Source organism: Odocoileus virginianus, chromosome 16 (genome assembly GCF_023699985.2).
Source record: "Odocoileus virginianus isolate 20LAN1187 ecotype Illinois chromosome 16, Ovbor_1.2, whole genome shotgun sequence".
NCBI classification, from domain to species: domain Eukaryota; kingdom Metazoa; phylum Chordata; class Mammalia; order Artiodactyla; family Cervidae; genus Odocoileus; species Odocoileus virginianus.
This window is the reverse complement of record NC_069689.1, coordinates 12,236,576-12,253,479: the sequence shown is the minus strand read 5'-3', so window position 1 is coordinate 12,253,479 and position 16,904 is coordinate 12,236,576. Positions and strand designations below refer to the sequence as shown.

Here is a 16,904-nt window from a genome sequence, read left to right as displayed (position 1 = left end):
TTTGGGCCTGTCCATCTCCCTCCATAGACAGGTCCCTGGGTTTAGACTGGAAACTCTTTTCCCTCCTGGTCTGTGACTGAGACCCTGGAGCAGCAGGCGTCGGCCCCACTGTCTGCCCCGAGGGGCCCCATCGCCAGAGATAATGAGCACTGCATACACACCGCAGAGGCTTGCAAGGAGCCTTTATTTATCTAGCGCAAAGTATACACTATCACAGTCTTCTCTGTTACTTTTACTAAAATAGTTCAAATCAATGTTTTTACCACACTATCAAAAAAGTTCTATTTCTTTTTCTCTCCCCAAATCAAAGTGGTTCAATAGAAGGTAGAAACGGGCACAGGAGTCCAGGGCTACCGGCACTGCGCGGAGCTGGGGAGGGGTCGGCCCGGGGCTCCAGCGTCCCATGGAAGACAGAGCGTGGCTGCTGGCCCGGGGACGGGAGCCAGGCACGCACCCGTTCCCAGAGAGCAGCACAAATAGTTCCCCCACGTTATGAAAAATATACACCTCTACCGCTCTGCAGTCATGCATTTCCTTTGTTTCTTTAAAAAAAAAAAAAAGTCAGTAGTATGCATGGTTTCCTCTCAAGTTTTCAAGAAAGAAAAAAAAAAAGAAAGGTCACTTTTCTCTTTCAAACACTGATGTGTGTGGCTAATAACTTTTGGATAAAAATGTGCTCAGTGGATTCTGATTCCAGGATGGGCCTGGCCACGTGGGATGAGGCTGGAAGGGCGACACCCATCACAGTGGGGACGAAAGCCTCAGCACACGGGTCCCATGGGGCTCCGGCAGCAAAGAGTGTCTGAAACAAGGACCTTCACGAAAGGACACCAGGTTCAGTGACACCCCTACCCACGAGCTTCAGAGCTAAGGCTCCGGACCGGAGGAGGGGTGCCACGGTCGCCCTGCGCACACTCCCTGCGTAGTGGCAGAGCTGGGACTCCCCTGAGCTAGCCAGGATCCCGGGATCCTCCTCCCAGCCGAGGGTTCCTGCTGCAGCCAAGGCCCCAGGCCCAGCGTGGGCCAGGCAGAAGTGCTGCAGGCTTTTCAACAGCTTAGGTGAACGAGATGGTATCCCAGGTACAGCTCTGTCCTGGAAACCCGTTCCCAGGCAGCACTGGCTCTGGACACAGGCAGGGGGCAGGAAGGAGACCTCAGCACCAGCCAGAAACGCCTGCCCTGCCCCATCCCCTGGACGCCACCGCAGCATTAGGGGGCAGGGTCACCTCCCTCCACCCGGGAAAGGTCCCTTTGAGGCCGTTCCCTGGGTCAGTTTGCAGGAGACCCGCAGGTACCAGGACACCTGACTTATTGCTTATTTTCAGTGGTGGCCAAGCCAACCTGACCCAAACGTGACACACGGGGTTCTCGGACATGGCTCCCACCCCAGAGACCCAGGAGGGGCGTCCCTCTGCCCTCCAGCTCGCTGCCCACCTAGGTAGGAATCACCCAGCTCCAAATACATACCCCTGGAGACGGGGAGCTCACCACCTGGCCTAAGAACCAGCTCCTCCCAAGGCGCCTGTAGCTTCCTGCAACGCCCAGGGCATCAGGACCATGCCTGATGCCGTCAGCAGCACCCACTCGGCACTCTGCGTATGCGGGCCTCTCCCCGGGGACTGTCCGCCCAAGGGTGCCGACGGCAGACAGGCAGTGGGGACGGCTCTGAGTCCCCGTGGGGGCTGACCCAGGGCAGCCTCACCCATCCCTTCGCCTGGTCCCCGCTGCTCACGTGAGCCTGGACGAGGCCAAGACAGCCTCTCGGACAACTCGAGCTTTCAGTACCACCGAGGCGCAGGGGTCAGCGGTGCTGGAGGAACTGGAAACCGAGGCCTCTGGGCCTCACTTCCCTCGCACATAAATTTTAACATTTACATGTCTTGCTTTACAGTTTTATACATGGTCATTTTACACCGAAGGTCTTATTTGATCCCCAGAGCCCTGCAAGGAGGGCCTTAGGCTGCACCCTCAACAGGAGAGGACACTGACGCTCAGAGAGGGAGGTTGCCACCCATCGAGGGGGGGGCCAAGGCAGCGGGGCTCCCCCGCAGCCCCCCGCCCCCGCCAGCCACCCCTCCAACAAGAGGGTCCCCACTGGCCCCCACGCTGTGTGTGAGCTGCTGGCCCTGATTCTCTGAGTCCTCCTTTTTTCCCCACCAGGGGCCCAGAGATGCTGAGCGACTTGCTGAAGGTCACACAGGAAAATGAAAGCCAGAGCCCAGGGGGGCTCCTCCCAAGGAGGGCAGAACCCCTTCACCTACGGCCACGCAGCTCCAGGCACAGTCACCCAGGAGGGGGCCTGGGCTCGAGGGGACCATTCCTGAGCAGAGGCTCAGCCACGCCGCGGCCCGCTGCCACCCATGCAGAGGGAGGCCCAGCCCAGAGGCTCCGCACGGCCCGTCGTGTGGAGCACAGACCGGGAAGTGCCTCAGGCCCCTGGGCACGAGGGACTCAGAAAGATGGGGTACCAGCTGGCACAGGCAAGGGGACACGGCAGAGGGTGTGTGGCCAGGGGTGGGGGTGTGGAATCTAAAAACAAGCAGTGGCTGGCAGCAGGGAGGCGCCAGGCCTGGGGGCCAGAGGAGGGGCCACGGCGGAGCCCCCGTCATCCAAGAGTCGGGGCACCCTGCTCGGGGAGCTGGCGTTCAGCAGTGGAGCCTCGTGGGGTGGTCCAGCAGGCGGCAGCCCAGGGGACCCCTTCGCCAGGGCTGGGCGTCTCTGAGCACCCCTCAGCCTCTCGCCCGCCGTCGGGCCCCGGGGCAGGAAGGAAGCTGTCCAGGCCGCTCTGCTTGGGAGCCGACTCCCCGGTATGCTGGTGTCTGAGAGGCGGGAGGGGGTCACGTCCCCTGCAGCTAGGCGGCGACAGGCAGCGTCCTATGTACAGTCCACCAGGGAGAAAGGAGCCTGCGGCTCGGCACAAGGGCCAAGTCCACGTCCACGGGGGAGCGGCCCTACAAAGGCCCTTTGAACTGGTTCCCAGAGAGGTGCTGCCGGATGGAGGGCTTGGAGCTGGCGGCATCTCCCAGTTTCCTCCAGACCACCTGTGGGGAAGAAGGAGGGGCTGCTGTGAGGGGAAGGCCCACCCCAAGCCGCCCCTGGGGGCCTGTGGGCACAGACTGCCCAGTCGCTCAAGATTGCCTGTGTCCCCCAGAGCCCTGGGGCCAGGAGGGGGCACAGAGGAGACCCTCAGACCCGATCTGTTTATGCCCACCCTCACCACCACACTCCCCAGCCCGGCACAGATCACATGGGTGCGGACCTGGCCTCACGGTGGTCCAGTGGGGTCTACAGACTCGGGGGGGGGGGGGGGGGGTTCCGGCAGAAGAGGGGGACTCAGGACACGCTACCCCGAGCAGGGCCTGGGCGCAGCCCCCGTGATCCCCCTTCCCTCCTGGCTCCCTCGAGGTCCACAGGGACAGCACGCATCGACCAGGCCAACAGGAGAACGCTCTGCCTCCCTGAAGCCCCAGAGGGGCCCAGCTTCTCAAAGCCAAGGCACCCCCGGGCTGGGGGTGTTGCAGAGCAGAGAGGGTCCCACGGGCACCCACAGTGTGAGCATAACCTGTGTGCTGGCAGCCAGACTGACACCAGGGGACAGGGGTCAGGGGCCAAGGGTCAGGACGCGTGGGGCAAACCAGACCGGAATCAGGGACTCGGTTCTCAGGGAGGGGAAGCAAGGAAGAACAAAGGTGGGGCAGGGAAGGAGGGAGGGGAGAAGGGAGGGGGGGAAGGAGAGAGGGGAGGAGGGAGGGGGGGAAGGAGAGAGGGGAGGAGGGAGGGGGGGAAGGAGAGAGGGGAGGAAGGAGGGGGGGAGGAGAGGGGAGAGGAGGGGGGGGGAGGAGAGGGAGGGGGGAGGGGAGGAGGGGGGAGGAGGGAGGGAGGAAGGAGAGAGGGGAGGAGGGGGGAAGGAGAGAGGGGAGAAGAGAGGGGGGGAGGAGAGGGGGGAGGAGGGAGGGGGGAGGGGGGAGGGGAGGAAGGGAAAGGGAAGGAGAGGGGAGGAGGGGGGGGGAAGGAGAGAGGGGAGGAGGGAGGGGGGGAAGGAGAGAGGGGAGGTGGGAGGGGGGGAAGGAGAGAGGGGAGGAGGGGGGGAAGGAGAGAGGGGAGGAGGGAGGGGGGGGAGGGAGAGAGGGGAGGTGGGAGGGGGGGAAGGAGAGAGGGGAGGAGGGAGGGGGGGAAGGAGAGGAGGGGAGGAGGAGGGGGGGGAAGGAGAGAGGGGAGGAGGGGGGGAAGAGAGAGGGGAAGGAGGGAGGGGGGGAGGAGAGGGGAGGTGGGAGGGGAAGGAGAGAGGGGAGGTGGGAGGGGGGGGGAAGGGAGAGAGGGGAGGAGGAAGGGAGGGAGAGAGGGGGAGGGGAGGGGAGGGGAGAGAGGGAGGAGGGGGGGGAAGGAGAGAGGGGAGGAGGGAGGGGGGGAAGGAGAGAGGGGAGGAGGGGGGGGAAGGAGAGAGGGGAGGTGGGGAGGGGGGGAAGGAGAGAGGGGAGAAGAGAGGGGGGGGAGGAGAGGGGGGAGGAGGGAGGGGGAGAGGGGGGAGGGGAGGAAGGGAAAGGGAAGGAGAGGGGAGGAGGGGGGGGAAGGAGAGAGGGGAGGAGGGAGGGAGGGGAAGGAGAGAGGGGAGGTGGGAGGGGGGGAAGGAGAGAGGGGAGGAGGGGGGGGAAGGACGAGGAGGGGAGGAGGGAGGGGGGGAGGGAGAGAGGGGAGGTGGGAGGGGGGAGGGAGAGAGGGGAGGAGGGGGGGGGAAGGAGAGAGGGGAGGAGGGAGGGGGGGAAGGAGAGAGGGGAGGAGGGGGGGGAAGGAGAGAGGGGAGGTGGGAGGGGGGGGAAGGAGAGAGGGGAGGAGGGAGAGAGGGGAGGGGGGAGGGGAGGAAGGAGAAGGGAGGGAGAGGGGAGGAGGGAGAGAGGGGAGGGGGGAGGGAGGGGAGGGGAGGAAGGAAAAGGGAAGGAGAGAGGGGGGAGAGAGGGGAGGCGGGAGGGGAGGAAGGGAAAGGGAAGGAGAGGGGTGGAGGGAGGGGAGGAAGGAGGGAGGGAGGGAGAGAGGGGAGGAGGGAGGGGAGAGGGAAAGGAGGAAGGAGGGAGGGGAGGAAGGGAAAGGGGAGGAGGGAGGGGAGGAGGGAGGGGAGGAAGGAGAAGGGAGGGAGAGAGGGGAGGAGGGAGGGAGGGGAGGGGGGAGGGGAGGAAGGGAAAGGGAAGGAGAGGGGTGGAGGGAGGGGAGGAAGGAGGGAGGGAGGGGGGAAAGGGAAGGAGGGAGGGGAGGAGGAGGCAGAGGGGGACAGAGCCCCAGAGCCCACCCCCAGGCCCTCGCAGCTCACGTTGCACATCTCGCGGACGATGGCCTTCTCCTTCTCACTCAGATCCTCCTCACAGCTGTCCTGCAGTGGCCGGTCGAGGTTTTCATGCACCTCCAGGACCTGAAGGGGGCGAGCCCTGGGTCACCAGGCAGGCCCTGAGCAATGCCCACCGCCCCCCTCCCTGACCTCCCCCAGGCCTCGGTGCCCCCGGCTGCCGCACAGCACCCCCAAACCCCTCCCCCACACTGTCCCAGGCAGTCATGCCCCTCCCCCCCGCCTTCCTGCCCTGCTGCTCAGCGGCCCCGAGGCCCGGAGAGGGCAAATGTGGGGCCCAGGGTCACAGAGTCTGGAAAAGCAGCGGGGACTGGGGTGGGGGTCCCTCAAAGCAGCGGGAGCCGGCAGGGCCTGGCCCTCACCTTCATCGCGTGCACCACGGCCTCGGGCTTCTGCCCCGTGGAGCTGTAGCCTCCAGACGGGGGCGAGGGCAGCTCGGGAGCCGGGCAGGCTGGGCCCTGCGGGAACAGACTGCGTCTGAGCTCGGAGCTCGCCCTGGCTGTCTCTTGGGCCATGGGGCCATGGGTCTCCATGGGGCAACCAGCGGCTGGCAGAGGGCCTTGTGTCTGGGCTAGGGCCCAGGTGGGAGGAAACGGGGGCTAAGGTGATTGGGGGAGAGGAGGCTGGGAAAGAAGGCTGGGCTGGGGCAGAGAAGAAGCATCAAGAAACCTACCCCCTCCCCAAGAAACCTCCCAAATCCCATCAGTCAGTTCAGTCACTCAGTCGTATCCGACTCTGCAACCCCATGGACTGCAGCACGCCAGGCCTCCCTGTCCATCAGCAACTCCCAGAGTTTACTCAAACTCATGTCCATGGAGTTGGTGATGCCATCCAACTATCTCATCCTTTGCGTCCCCTTCCCATAGGCCCCTGTAAACAGCCCACGGGGCAGGTCTATTGTTCTGTTTGGCAGGTCACCTAGGAAGGTGCAGAAGGGCTTGGGCTCCAGCCCCAGGCAGCCTGACTCCTAAGGCCCCTCTCCCTCCCCCGTTTCCACCCTCTAGGGCCATCATGGGGCTTCCAGCCCTGAGCCGGACCTCCCAGCCCTGACACTCCCAGCCCTGTCTGAGAACGGCCACCACATTGTACAAACACTCTAACTGGCAACTAGAAGCCAGGTTTCCACAACAGCCGGGGAAGCCAGGAGATGAGGCCGGAGAGGAAAGGATCCAGCCTCTGGTCCCCTGCCTGCCCGTGTCAGAGGCCGAGCATCTGCCCAGCTTCTCCTGGGCAAGGGGCGCTGGCCTTGTGGCCATGGGGCAGGAAGCAGGCCTTCAGGCTGGAGTGGGGACCCCAGGCCCCAGAGCAAGGTCAGGAAGCACTCAAGGCCGCACAGAAGGAGCTCACACTGAGAGACAGCTGGAGCCCTGGGGCCAGCAGGAGCCAGGAGGTCAGGAGACACTGCGCCAGGCCCTGCGATAAAGCAGCAGGTGCCGGAAGCCAGAGAGAAAACACCGAGAATGCCCCCAGGGAGTGCGTGAGGGGAGAGAAGACCCTGGAGTCCTTGGGCGTCCCTCCCGTCTCTGAGTCTTGGTTTTCTTCTCCATCAACCAACCGATGACGCCTCTGGAGACCAGGCCGACTCCGTGAGCTCAGAAGATGAGGCCATGGCCCCAGGATCCTCCCAGCCTGGCCGCGCTGTGCAGGGACCCTTGGGGTCTGGAAACTTCCACCACCAGCAGCCAACCTCTGCACTCGCCCCACTGGCCAGCATGGCCTGGACCTGCTCCCAGGGGAGCCTTGCAGGCTCACCCTGCTCCCGGTTCCACGCAGAGGCCAAGACCCCACAGCCCTGGGGTCTGGGAAAGCTGGGCATGGGCATGGTTCTCAAGGGAGGCCCGACCCACTCTGGATCTCGGTCTCTGTCTCTAGCCAGGGTCCCTGTGTGTCCCAAGGCGTGTGCAGAGCCCTGGGACGCTGTTCCCTAACTCTGGCCCAGGCTGCCTGGTCTCTGGTGTCATACGGGGGAACCAAACAGGGTCCTGGGGGTGGGGGGACAGGGGACTGGAGGAGGTGTGGGCCACACCCAGGTGTGCACCTGGGACAGAAGGCTGCCTTCCTCGCACCGGCCAGCAGGGGGCGACGGTCACACATGTACTGCCCTGGAAGGCGCCTGGCCCTTGGCGGCTCTGGGCTCAGGTCCCGCCTGCACCTGGGACTTCCTGCTCCGCAAGGGGACATGTTCCTAGAACAAAGGCCAGGAGTGGCTGGGGGAGGCTGTGCAATCCAGCCCTTTCCTGGGCCTCCTCGATGGGCCGATAGCAGGTGCTAATGGGGCTTCCCTGGTGGCTCAGATGGTAAAATATCTGCCTGCAATGCGAGAGACCCAGGTTCGATCCCTGCGTCGAGAAGATCCCCTGGAGAAGGAAATGGCAACTCACTCCAGTACTCTTGCCTGGAAAATTCCATGAACAGAGGAGCCTGGTGAGCTACAGTCCATGGGGTCACAAAGAGTCGGACACGATGGAGCGACTTCACTCACTCAATGAGTGCACGGAGGAGCCTGTGAGCGAAGCCACCGCCAGACACTGGTCAGGACTGTGAACCTGAGAGCATTTCCCAAACCAGCTCACCCTGGCAGACTCCCCCAGTCACAGCCTGGAAGGCCCAAGGATGCCTCCCCAGCTCCCTAAGCCCACTCGGAGCAGGGCAGCCTACCGAGGGCTGACTGCAACCCTCTGTGTGGAAGCTGTCTTTTCTATGCACCCATTTTACAGATGAGGAGGGGAAGGCTACAAGACTTGCCTGAGGCCAAACAGCTAGTAAACCAGGGGGCCCGAGCCTCCAGCCCGGGGCTGTGGGACGCCAGGACCAGCGTCCAAAGTGAGGAGACAAGTGTACTTGTCTCCCAGAGAACTGAACACAGACATCCACACAAGTGCCCCGTCTGGGAGTGTTCAGAGATGCACAATCACAGGAGGCAAAAATGGAACAGAGGCATGCACAGCGACTGACAAATGGATGAACAAAATGAGGGTCCCCACGTGGTGGGGTGCTGCTTGATAAGGAAAAGGCACGAAGCTCTGACACCTGCTACCGTGGGGCTGCACCCTAGAAACAGTGCTCGGAAGCCAGGGACAAAGAGTGACACGTGTTATGCTTCCATTTATATGAAATATCCAGAAAAGGCAAACGGAGAGGCAGAAAGCAGATTAGTGATTGTCAGGGGCTGGCGGGGGGGCGGGGGTGTGGGGAGGGATTGCTAATGAGCACGGGCTTGCTTTCCAGGATGAAGGAGACATTTTGCTGCGATGATTGCACAGATCTGTGAAGATACTAAAATCCACTGAAATGAACACTTAAAATAGCCTCACAGAAGGCGTGCCCACACCCAGGTACGGAGAGACAATGCCCCTGGCAGCGTCAGAGGGCAGAGGGTCCTCCCCACACAAGCCTCCTCTCCCGATGCATCCGTACGCTGGACACGGGGCTCAGTGCCCAGCCGCTCCAGAGAGGCTCCATGCCCCCTAAACAGCCCGAGAGGCCTGGACCACGAGCCTCCACCCAAGCTCCGGCACCTCTGCGGCAGCCTCCCACGAGCCCCAACCCTCCCCCTCCGCCCCAGGAACCTGCCCCCCAGCCTCAGTGGAGCTTCAGGCTGGCCCCCAGCGCCCAGGCCCAGTCTGGGGCCATGCTGGCATGGACTAGTCACGCGACCCTGGCAATCCACCCCACCTCACCTCGGTGGGCCTCAGCTTCCTTCCCTCTGAAGTGGGGTGACAACCCCTGGCCACACAGGGTGGCCTAAGGGAAGCCCATGGAAGCCCTCTTAACGCCTCCTCCAAGAAGCCTTCCAGAAGCCTCCCTGCCTTTGACAGCCCAAGCAGCACTGTCAAGGCCTCAGGGGCTCAGCCTGGAGGAGCGAGCTTGCTCTGCTCACATCTCACAGGCCTGGCACATCACGGGAGCCAGCCGGGCTTGCCCCGCACTTTCCAGTTTGCACTGCACTTTACAGTTTGCAGCCTGCCGAGGCTTTAGCGCACAGTACCATCAGCGGTGAGGATTCCCACAGCCCAGGGAGAGGGTACGAAGGGCTGGGGAGCTGCCCCCTGTGGGGGCGATGCTGGGCTTTTCAGAGCCCTTCATCAGGAAGCAATTGGAGCCTCATTGAGCCACGGGGCTCCTGGGTAAATATTTGGATTATCTGTCATCAGCGGGCTTTGCCACCTCCTCAGCGTCAGCAGCTACATTCCTGGAGAAGGTGCGAGGCCTCGTAGAGAAACTGCAGAGGGTTCTGCCGGCAGCCAGCAGCGGTGCCATCCCACTCCTGCCAGCTCGGAGTCCCAGGAGGCGCCCTGGGCTCACCCTCACTGGCCGGGGTGGAGGGGGGCAGCAAGGCTGGGACCCTGGGCAAGAGTCGGGCCCACCGTGACCTCAGGCCGGCTTGGTTTCCTTTCTGTTCCAAGGGGACAGTGAGGTCCCCGCCCTGTGATGGGGTTTCGTGGGGAGAACCCGGCATGGCCCTCCAAGTAACAGATGCTCAATGAACGTCCCACGGCTCACCCAGACGCGTGCTTCTGGGGGAGGTGGTTTTGCACATTCACCAATTTGTGCAGTCACTCAACAGACACTTTCATCACCTCCTCCTCGCTCCCCCCAGCCCCTGGCAACCACTCACGCACTCTCTGCCTCTATAGATCGCTGTCTTCTGCACATGTGGAGTCACCGGGGACAATGGCGCGCTCGCCCACAGGGAGCGGTCCTGAGCTGACCACGCTCGTCCTGGGGAGCAGGCCCCCTGCCGCCCTCCCAGGGCAGGCCAGGGCCCAGGCAAGGACCCAGGACAACTGTGGGGGCCCCTGGCGAGAACTGAGGCACACAGCATACACCTGAGCTCAAGCCGGGGTAGCGACCCCTGCACAGACTTGGGCCAGCCCCAGCCCAGCCGGGCAGCCTCCCCCAGCTGCATCCGAGGAGGGACACAGGCCCACAAGAGACACAGAGACGGCAGCCGGGCCTCGTGGCCGCTACACCAGCCTAAGATGCCAGGGACGGCATCTCAAGCCGGGCCTCCACCTCCCGCCAGCACACTGGGCCCTTACAAGGCTCCAAGGGTCAAGGGTGGAGGTCAAGGGTCAGGAGCCCAAGCCCTGCCCCGGAAGAGCTTGGGCAGAAGCTCAGGGTCCCACATCCAGCTCAGCTGTGACCACCGACGTGGCCCTGGGAAGGTCACGAGCGCGGTCTGAGCCTCATCCCTCCAATTCCCTGGGGGGTGCGGGGTCCTCCTAGACATGGTGGGGCCCTTGGGGGAGGGGCACTTACATTCTGCAGGGAGTCCTGGTAGGAGGGCGGCAGGCTGGAGAGCTGTGACTCTGAGTGGTACGGGGAGAAGCCTTTCCGCAGCGTCCTGAACTCCCCGGGGCCTGCCTGCTGCGAGAGAGAGAGAGAGAGAGAGAGAGCGAGAGAGAAAGGGGGTGGGATTAGACGTGGGGTCGGGCCTGGGCCAGGGGGGCCGAGAACTGCTGGCCTCTTTGCTGGACCAGACGCCCCCACCCAGTCCTTGGCTCAGCAGGGCATCCTCCTGGGGGCACCTGCCAGGCAACCCCGCCTGTGCCTTCTCCCTTCCCCGCCCCCTCTTCATCCATCCCCACTGCCACAGCCATCGGAAGCCCTTGACATCCCTCCCTCTCCCCACTCGAGGGTCAGAGCCACAAGGCCAGGGGCTTTGATTAGCTCCCCGCTGCGTGCTTTATAAGCATCTGCTGAGTGGCCGAATAAACAGGTGAGTGAGTCGGTGGCTCCCCCCACCCCTCTCCACTCTCGCCCCTCTGCACCAGCATCCTGCCCTTGGGGTCCCCGCCGGGCCTGGGGAACAGCCTCTCCAGCCCTGGGGCTCAGCTCCTGGAGGGGGGAAGTCCGCCCACCACCACGAGGCTGGGGGCTGCCCATGGGGTGAGCCTGCACGGCGCTCTGACACATGCCCACAAGCCTCCACCATCCGACAGGGAGCTCCCTAACATGAGCCCAGGGCCTCGCCCTCTGTGTCCACAAGAACCAGTGCCGCTGGGCACTGACTAAAGCCCAAGGCGTGCTTAGAAGGAGTGGGCAAGGGAGAAGAGAATGAATAAATGAATGAATGAATGAATGAACAAGCACAGATCTGGCCTTAAGTGGTTCACTTGAGCAAAGCGACACACGGCACCCCCTACAGAAGCTGGGGCCGGACCCAGGGGTCACACTCGATCCAGCACAGCCACCAGTCCGGCCGAGCAAAAGCCTTGGTCTGTGGACCCTCTGAGTCCCTTCGACCCTGGGATGGCGTTTCTGACCCCAACACACTCTTCTACTTCAAAGGAACTTTGGGAACACTGCTGGGCAGATAAAATTCAGCGGAATGTCCCATAAATCAGCAGGCTGTTGAGTTGCCCAAACAAACCCTTCAAGAGGAGGAGGCCAGGGCTGGGGCGAGAAATACAGGCAGCAGCCTCGCTGGGGCAGGCGGGGGGCGGGGGTGGGGGGACCTCCTCCTTCTCATCAGCGCCCCTGACCCCCCGCCTCGCCCAGAGGCGTCTGCACACACCCTGCCGCCCGCTCGTCAGCCGCTGGATCCAGGTCCCCATTTCCCATGGGACCTTCAGCCTCATCGACTCCCTGGGTTCTGCTCTCCTGCCCCCCGTCATGCCCAGGGCTGACCCCCCAGGCCTCACCGTCTCTAGCGCCTTGTGTCTGCAGGCCAGGAGTGGAGGCGGCCAGGGGAACAGGGGACAGGCGGCTGCTCCCTGATTAACCCCCCCAACCCCCATTCCCAGCTCCCAGCAGCTGGAGCAGACACCAGCCGCCTAGCTAAGCACGGTTCCCATGACCTGGGGGAGCCCAGAGTGGGGAGAAGCGGGCAGGGTCTCACTGGGGGACCTCGGGCACAGCCCTCTGTCTGGAACTGGGACAGTCACGCCCCATCACTGCCTGTCTAGGTCAACCTGCGGCATCAGCGCCCCAGGCACAGAGACCCTCCCTGGCCCGGCCAGGGGTCTGAGTGGAGAAGCCTCTACCAACAGCCCCCAAAAGAAAGAGGCCCCGCATCTACACCCACCATGCGGATTTCCCACTCCCAGGGCACCCTTGCTTTCCTGTGGGGGGGGGGGGGGGGGTGTCTCACCCGCAGTTCCACTTAAAAGCAAACTTCCCAAACAGAATTATTTTTTGGCCAGATCTCCATGATAGCTGCAAAATCACCTCCAACCGAGAGTGTGTTCTAAACCCAACCCACAGAATGTCCACTCCTGGGGCCACCGGCGTCTCACCGGGCCCCGGAGCCATTCTGCAGGCACTCCCCCGCCTGCCTGGTGAGAGAAAGCCAAAGGGCCAGGCGTAAGGCCCAGCTGGCCCAACACACACACGTGTGGATGTGGATGTGGCCCCAGGGCTGGGCTCTGGGGCCCCGGTGCTCCCACAGGCCCCAGGGACCAAGAGGCAGATGCCTCCCTGTCCCCACCCACACGCAGTCCAGATGCTGCCCTGGGCTGTGGCTCCCCTCATCCACAGCGTCTCTGATCCTGGACCCAATGGGATCACAAGCAGCCCATGTGCTGCTTCTGGAAACACTGGTTTGTATGTCTCCTCCCTCCCCCAGATGATTCCCTGGGGAGGAGGTATATATGTGTGTGCAAGAGGGCGGGGAGATTTTAATTAGCAGCGTGCAATTCCCACCCCTGCCTTCTGTGATGGGTGTTGTGCATCAATATTTGTGAGCCCACAGCGCTCGAGGAGCAAGCCACAAAGCTGGCGGGGAGAACGCACCAGCTCTCACAAGGGGCAACGCGCCTAATGACGCATCGAAATGAAGAAACGTAACTGCACTTAAATCCAAATTAAAAATCCTGCTATTTGCCCACCAGTGCCCTGGAAGATGAAATCCCTGAGGGTTTCCCTGCTGATGGGGAGCGGTCTTCTAGGGTGACTGGGCAGGCAAGGATGGGGCTCACTGCCGCTCCCCAGGAGAGGACCGCCCTGCCCCCTCCAGGCTCCCAAATGGGGTCCCTCAGGACATGGAGGGGTGGGTCGGGGACACAGAGCAGGAGCCGGAGAGCTGCCTGAATCTTTAAAAGAGAAGGCAACGATCCCAGTGCTGAAATGCGCTTCCACCCGGTCCCACCCCTGCCAAGGGCAGTGAGAGGGTTCTGGATGGGGTTTAGAGGCCAGGCCAGGCGGGCGTGGCCCAGGAGCCCCAGAAGCTGGCTGCGGCGGGCGGCGTGAACCCAGGCCGCCCAGCCTCTCCAAGCCTCTGCAGAGCTGCAAGGAGGCTCCAGCAGGAGAAACGGCCGTCACCTCCTTCCCAGGGACTCCTCCTTGCAAAGCTGCGGGGGCGGCACCCCCGGGATCCTCCTGGGGAGGACCATCAGGGGAGGTGCTGAAGACAAACGGAACTCAGAGGAAAGGGGGCCAGGCGCCCACCCCTCTGCCCCTCCTGGCTCACAGCTCCCCTCCTGCTCCCAAAGGGCTGGAGACCCCTCGGGTGGGCCGCACACTACCCCCAGATCTGGTCACTGAGCACCTACTGTGTGCACACCTGAGCAGGGGGCAGCACCTGATAGGTGAGGCGACGCCTGCGGCTCTGGGGATGGAAGGTGAGAACTCACACAGGGGCGCCCGGGGTCCCCACCAGGCAGCCTGCCCACCGGTGACCATTCAGGTCCAGGGCCCCCGGGCCGATCTGCACGCAGTGATCAGGGGCAGGGCCCCCTCAGGGGGAACCATCCCTCGGGCTGCCGGCCCTCGTGGGGCAGGGAGGTGTCGGCGTCTCCATCATAGGAACAAGGCCCTGATCCCAGATGACACCAGTCCTGCTTTCCAGAACGGTACCCCAGGGCGGTATGCCTGCCTCCCAGGGCGGCAGGGGTCTACTGCTCGGTGGGGCTGGGAGCCTGTCGCTGGGCGCCGATGGGCTCTTCCGACCACCAGGCACCCCTGGACACCTCGCCTGAGGACCCGGGCCAGCCAGGAGCCAGCACTCACGCCTGGGCCTTGGCCAGCCAGCCCCTCGCCCCACCAGGCGCTGTGGGTTCTCCTGCAAAGTGTGGATCACGACCTGTCCCCCTGCTCCCCCCCAACCCCAACCTTGCACGCTGTGCAGATGGGGCAGATCGGATGACAGGTGGGTGAGGGCCTGAGCAGAGTGTCACAGCAGGCTGCTGTCTCCTAACTCCTGGCTGTTGTTTTGTAAAGCTACCAGCTCAGAGAGGAGGCAACACCTAAGATGAATCTAAATGCCAGAACCTGGGTGGTGGTCAGCTCCCCGGGGAAGGAACAGGAAGGCCATCACACAGCACTGCAAGCCGCCCCCACCCCACATGCCACTGCACACGAGCCCCGGTCGGGGCTACCTGAAGCCAGCGTCGGGGACGACCGTAGGGGCGGGGCAGCTGGAAGGAAAAAGAGCACATGTCACCCCGCAAACGCCTCCCACCACCCTCACCTCTGCCCTCCCCGCCACCCCCCCGCCCCGGACTCCCACTGCCCCAAAGCCGCCAGGACCTTGGCTGGGCTGGAGTGGGAGGGGGTCCCAGGGCCCAGGTGGGGTCCCCAAGGTGTCTCATCAGAGTCCCACGTTTTCGGAAACTCTGGATTCCACGAGGTCGTGACACAGCACATGGCCAGCCCCTGACTCCCCGAGGCTGACACCAGAACCCAGAACACAGCTGCCCTCCTGACAGGCACCCCGAGACCCCAGCCAGCCCCGGGGAGGCTGGGGATCTGCCTCTGCTGTGTCCTCAGGGTGAAGGTCCCTCACAGGAACATACAGGTCCTGCCAGTCAGATTTACTTCCTTTTTTCCCCCTGGTATTTTATAAGAACTCATCTGCAGGCCATTGAACAAAGGGCTGCAGGGTGACCCAGGCCCAGAGGGTTTCTCTGATCAGTGCTCAGATGAAGCACGTGGCATCCACGTGTGGTTAACGAATGGCTGGTATTTCTCATCCGCAGCTGGCACTGCCCCCTACTCCCTACGCAGCTTCGGTGCTCAACCTGGGATTTGAGGACCGCCCAGGACCGTCCAGCCTGTGACCGATGGGTACCACACAGACCGGGCCTCAGCCACAATGACCACTGTCTGCTCCTGGGTCCCCTGGCACGATGAGGTGACTGAGGGGCAGGCCATGGTACCTCCACGGGGGGAAAACGGAGGCTTTGGAGGGCACGTGCATGGGTGCATGTTCAGTCGCTCAGCCGCGTCTGACTAAGACCCTACGGACTGCAGCCTGCCAGGCTCCTCTGTCCATGGGATGCTCCAGGCAAGAATACTGGAGTGGGTTGCCATTTTCTCCTCCAGGGGATCTTCTCCACCTAGGGATGTCTCCTGCACTGCAGATGGATTCTTTACCTCTGAGCCCCATGGAAGCCCTTGGAGGACACTGCTGCTGCTGCTAAGTCACTGCAGTCGTGTCCGACTCTGTGCGACCCCATAGACAGCAGTCCACCAGGCTCCCCTATCCCTGGTATTCTCCAGGCAAGAACACTGGAGTGGGTTGCCATTTCTTGGAAGGCACAGACGTTGCTAAATCCCAATCCCACCACAGCTGTTGGATCTGAGCAGCTTCCCAGCCTCCTGGTCTCTTGCATGTCAAATGGGGTCCAGAAGACACTCAGCTGCTGGGTGACCCCCAGGCGAGGTCACAGTCGCTGACCCACGACCCCTACCACCAGCGAGGCCTGGCCCCTTTAAGCCCTTCCGTGAGTCGCCCTTTAGTCCTGGGCAGGCACCCTTCGTGTCCTCATCTCATATATGGGGAAACGGAAGCACAGAGGTTAAACCACTGGCCCAGTGCCACCCCGCCAGTAAGTGGCACTTTAGGGATCTGAACCAGGCTCTCTGGCTCTAAAGTCCTGGGGTTGCCCTCTAGCCAGGTTGACCTGGCCAGCAACTGGCTCACAATGGACACTGGGTGAGCTTCGGGTACAGAGGTGAATTCCTAGTCTCTCTTCCTGCCCACGTTGCTAGATGGACCAGCCATCGGATGATGGAAAGACGGGGTGTTCTCCCTGGCTGAGAAGGAAGCTGGAGTGGGTCAAAGGTTCTGCTACGGATACCAGTTTAAGCCCTCCGGAGACCATGTCACCCATGACAGAGGGGACAGGGAAGTGATGGCCAACCACAGACACCAAACAAGGGGAGAGGGGATGGTCCAGAGCCTGTCAACAGAGCGGCACAGAGGATGCTGGCGAGCAGGTACACTGTGAGGCCAGCACCTGCAGAGGGCCTGGGCGAAGGAGCCACCACCAAGAACAACCCCCGCCCCCAGGGAGGCAGGAAAGAGGAAGGAGGCGTCAGCCATGGGCTGAGGCAGCAGCAGCCCGTCTCTCAGTCCCAATGGATGGTTCAAAACTCAAAGAGCAAAAAGGAGCGAGCAGTTCATCGGGGATCGAGCCCGGCTGAGTGGGCGCGGTCTGCCAGACCCTGGAAAATCCCAGGCTCCCAAGACCAGGAAAAGGAGGGAAGAGCAGACACCTGCCATGGCGCCCCAGGTTCCGACCAGCGCTGCAGCAGGCACCCCACCACCCCTGGGTTGCAGGAGGAGAAACCGAGGCACTGGGACATAAGACACCCCGCTTAAAGCCACACACACAGAGGGTGA

The 16,904-nt window shown here is 63.1% G+C and overlaps 1 protein-coding gene across 2 annotated transcripts in view; it reads right to left on the bottom strand.

The window, feature by feature from the left end:
* Positions 1-165: 165 nt before the first annotated feature.
* The window catches only part of CCDC85C (coiled-coil domain containing 85C), an 80,097-nt gene continuing 63,358 nt past the window's right edge, over positions 166-16,904 (bottom strand). Inside the window, exons 3-6 of one of the 2 annotated variants that reach the window (XM_020899082.2) lie at positions 10,598-10,705; positions 5,698-5,793; positions 5,303-5,401; positions 166-3,041 (exon numbers count right to left, since the gene is read on the bottom strand). In XM_020899082.2, the coding sequence (XP_020754741.2) occupies positions 2,952-3,041; positions 5,303-5,401; positions 5,698-5,793; positions 10,598-10,705 (393 nt within the window). In that variant the 3' untranslated portion in view covers positions 166-2,951. The remainder of the gene's footprint in view (positions 3,042-5,302; positions 5,402-5,697; positions 5,794-10,597; positions 10,706-16,904) is intronic. The other variant, XM_070477856.1, reaches the window with a different exon arrangement.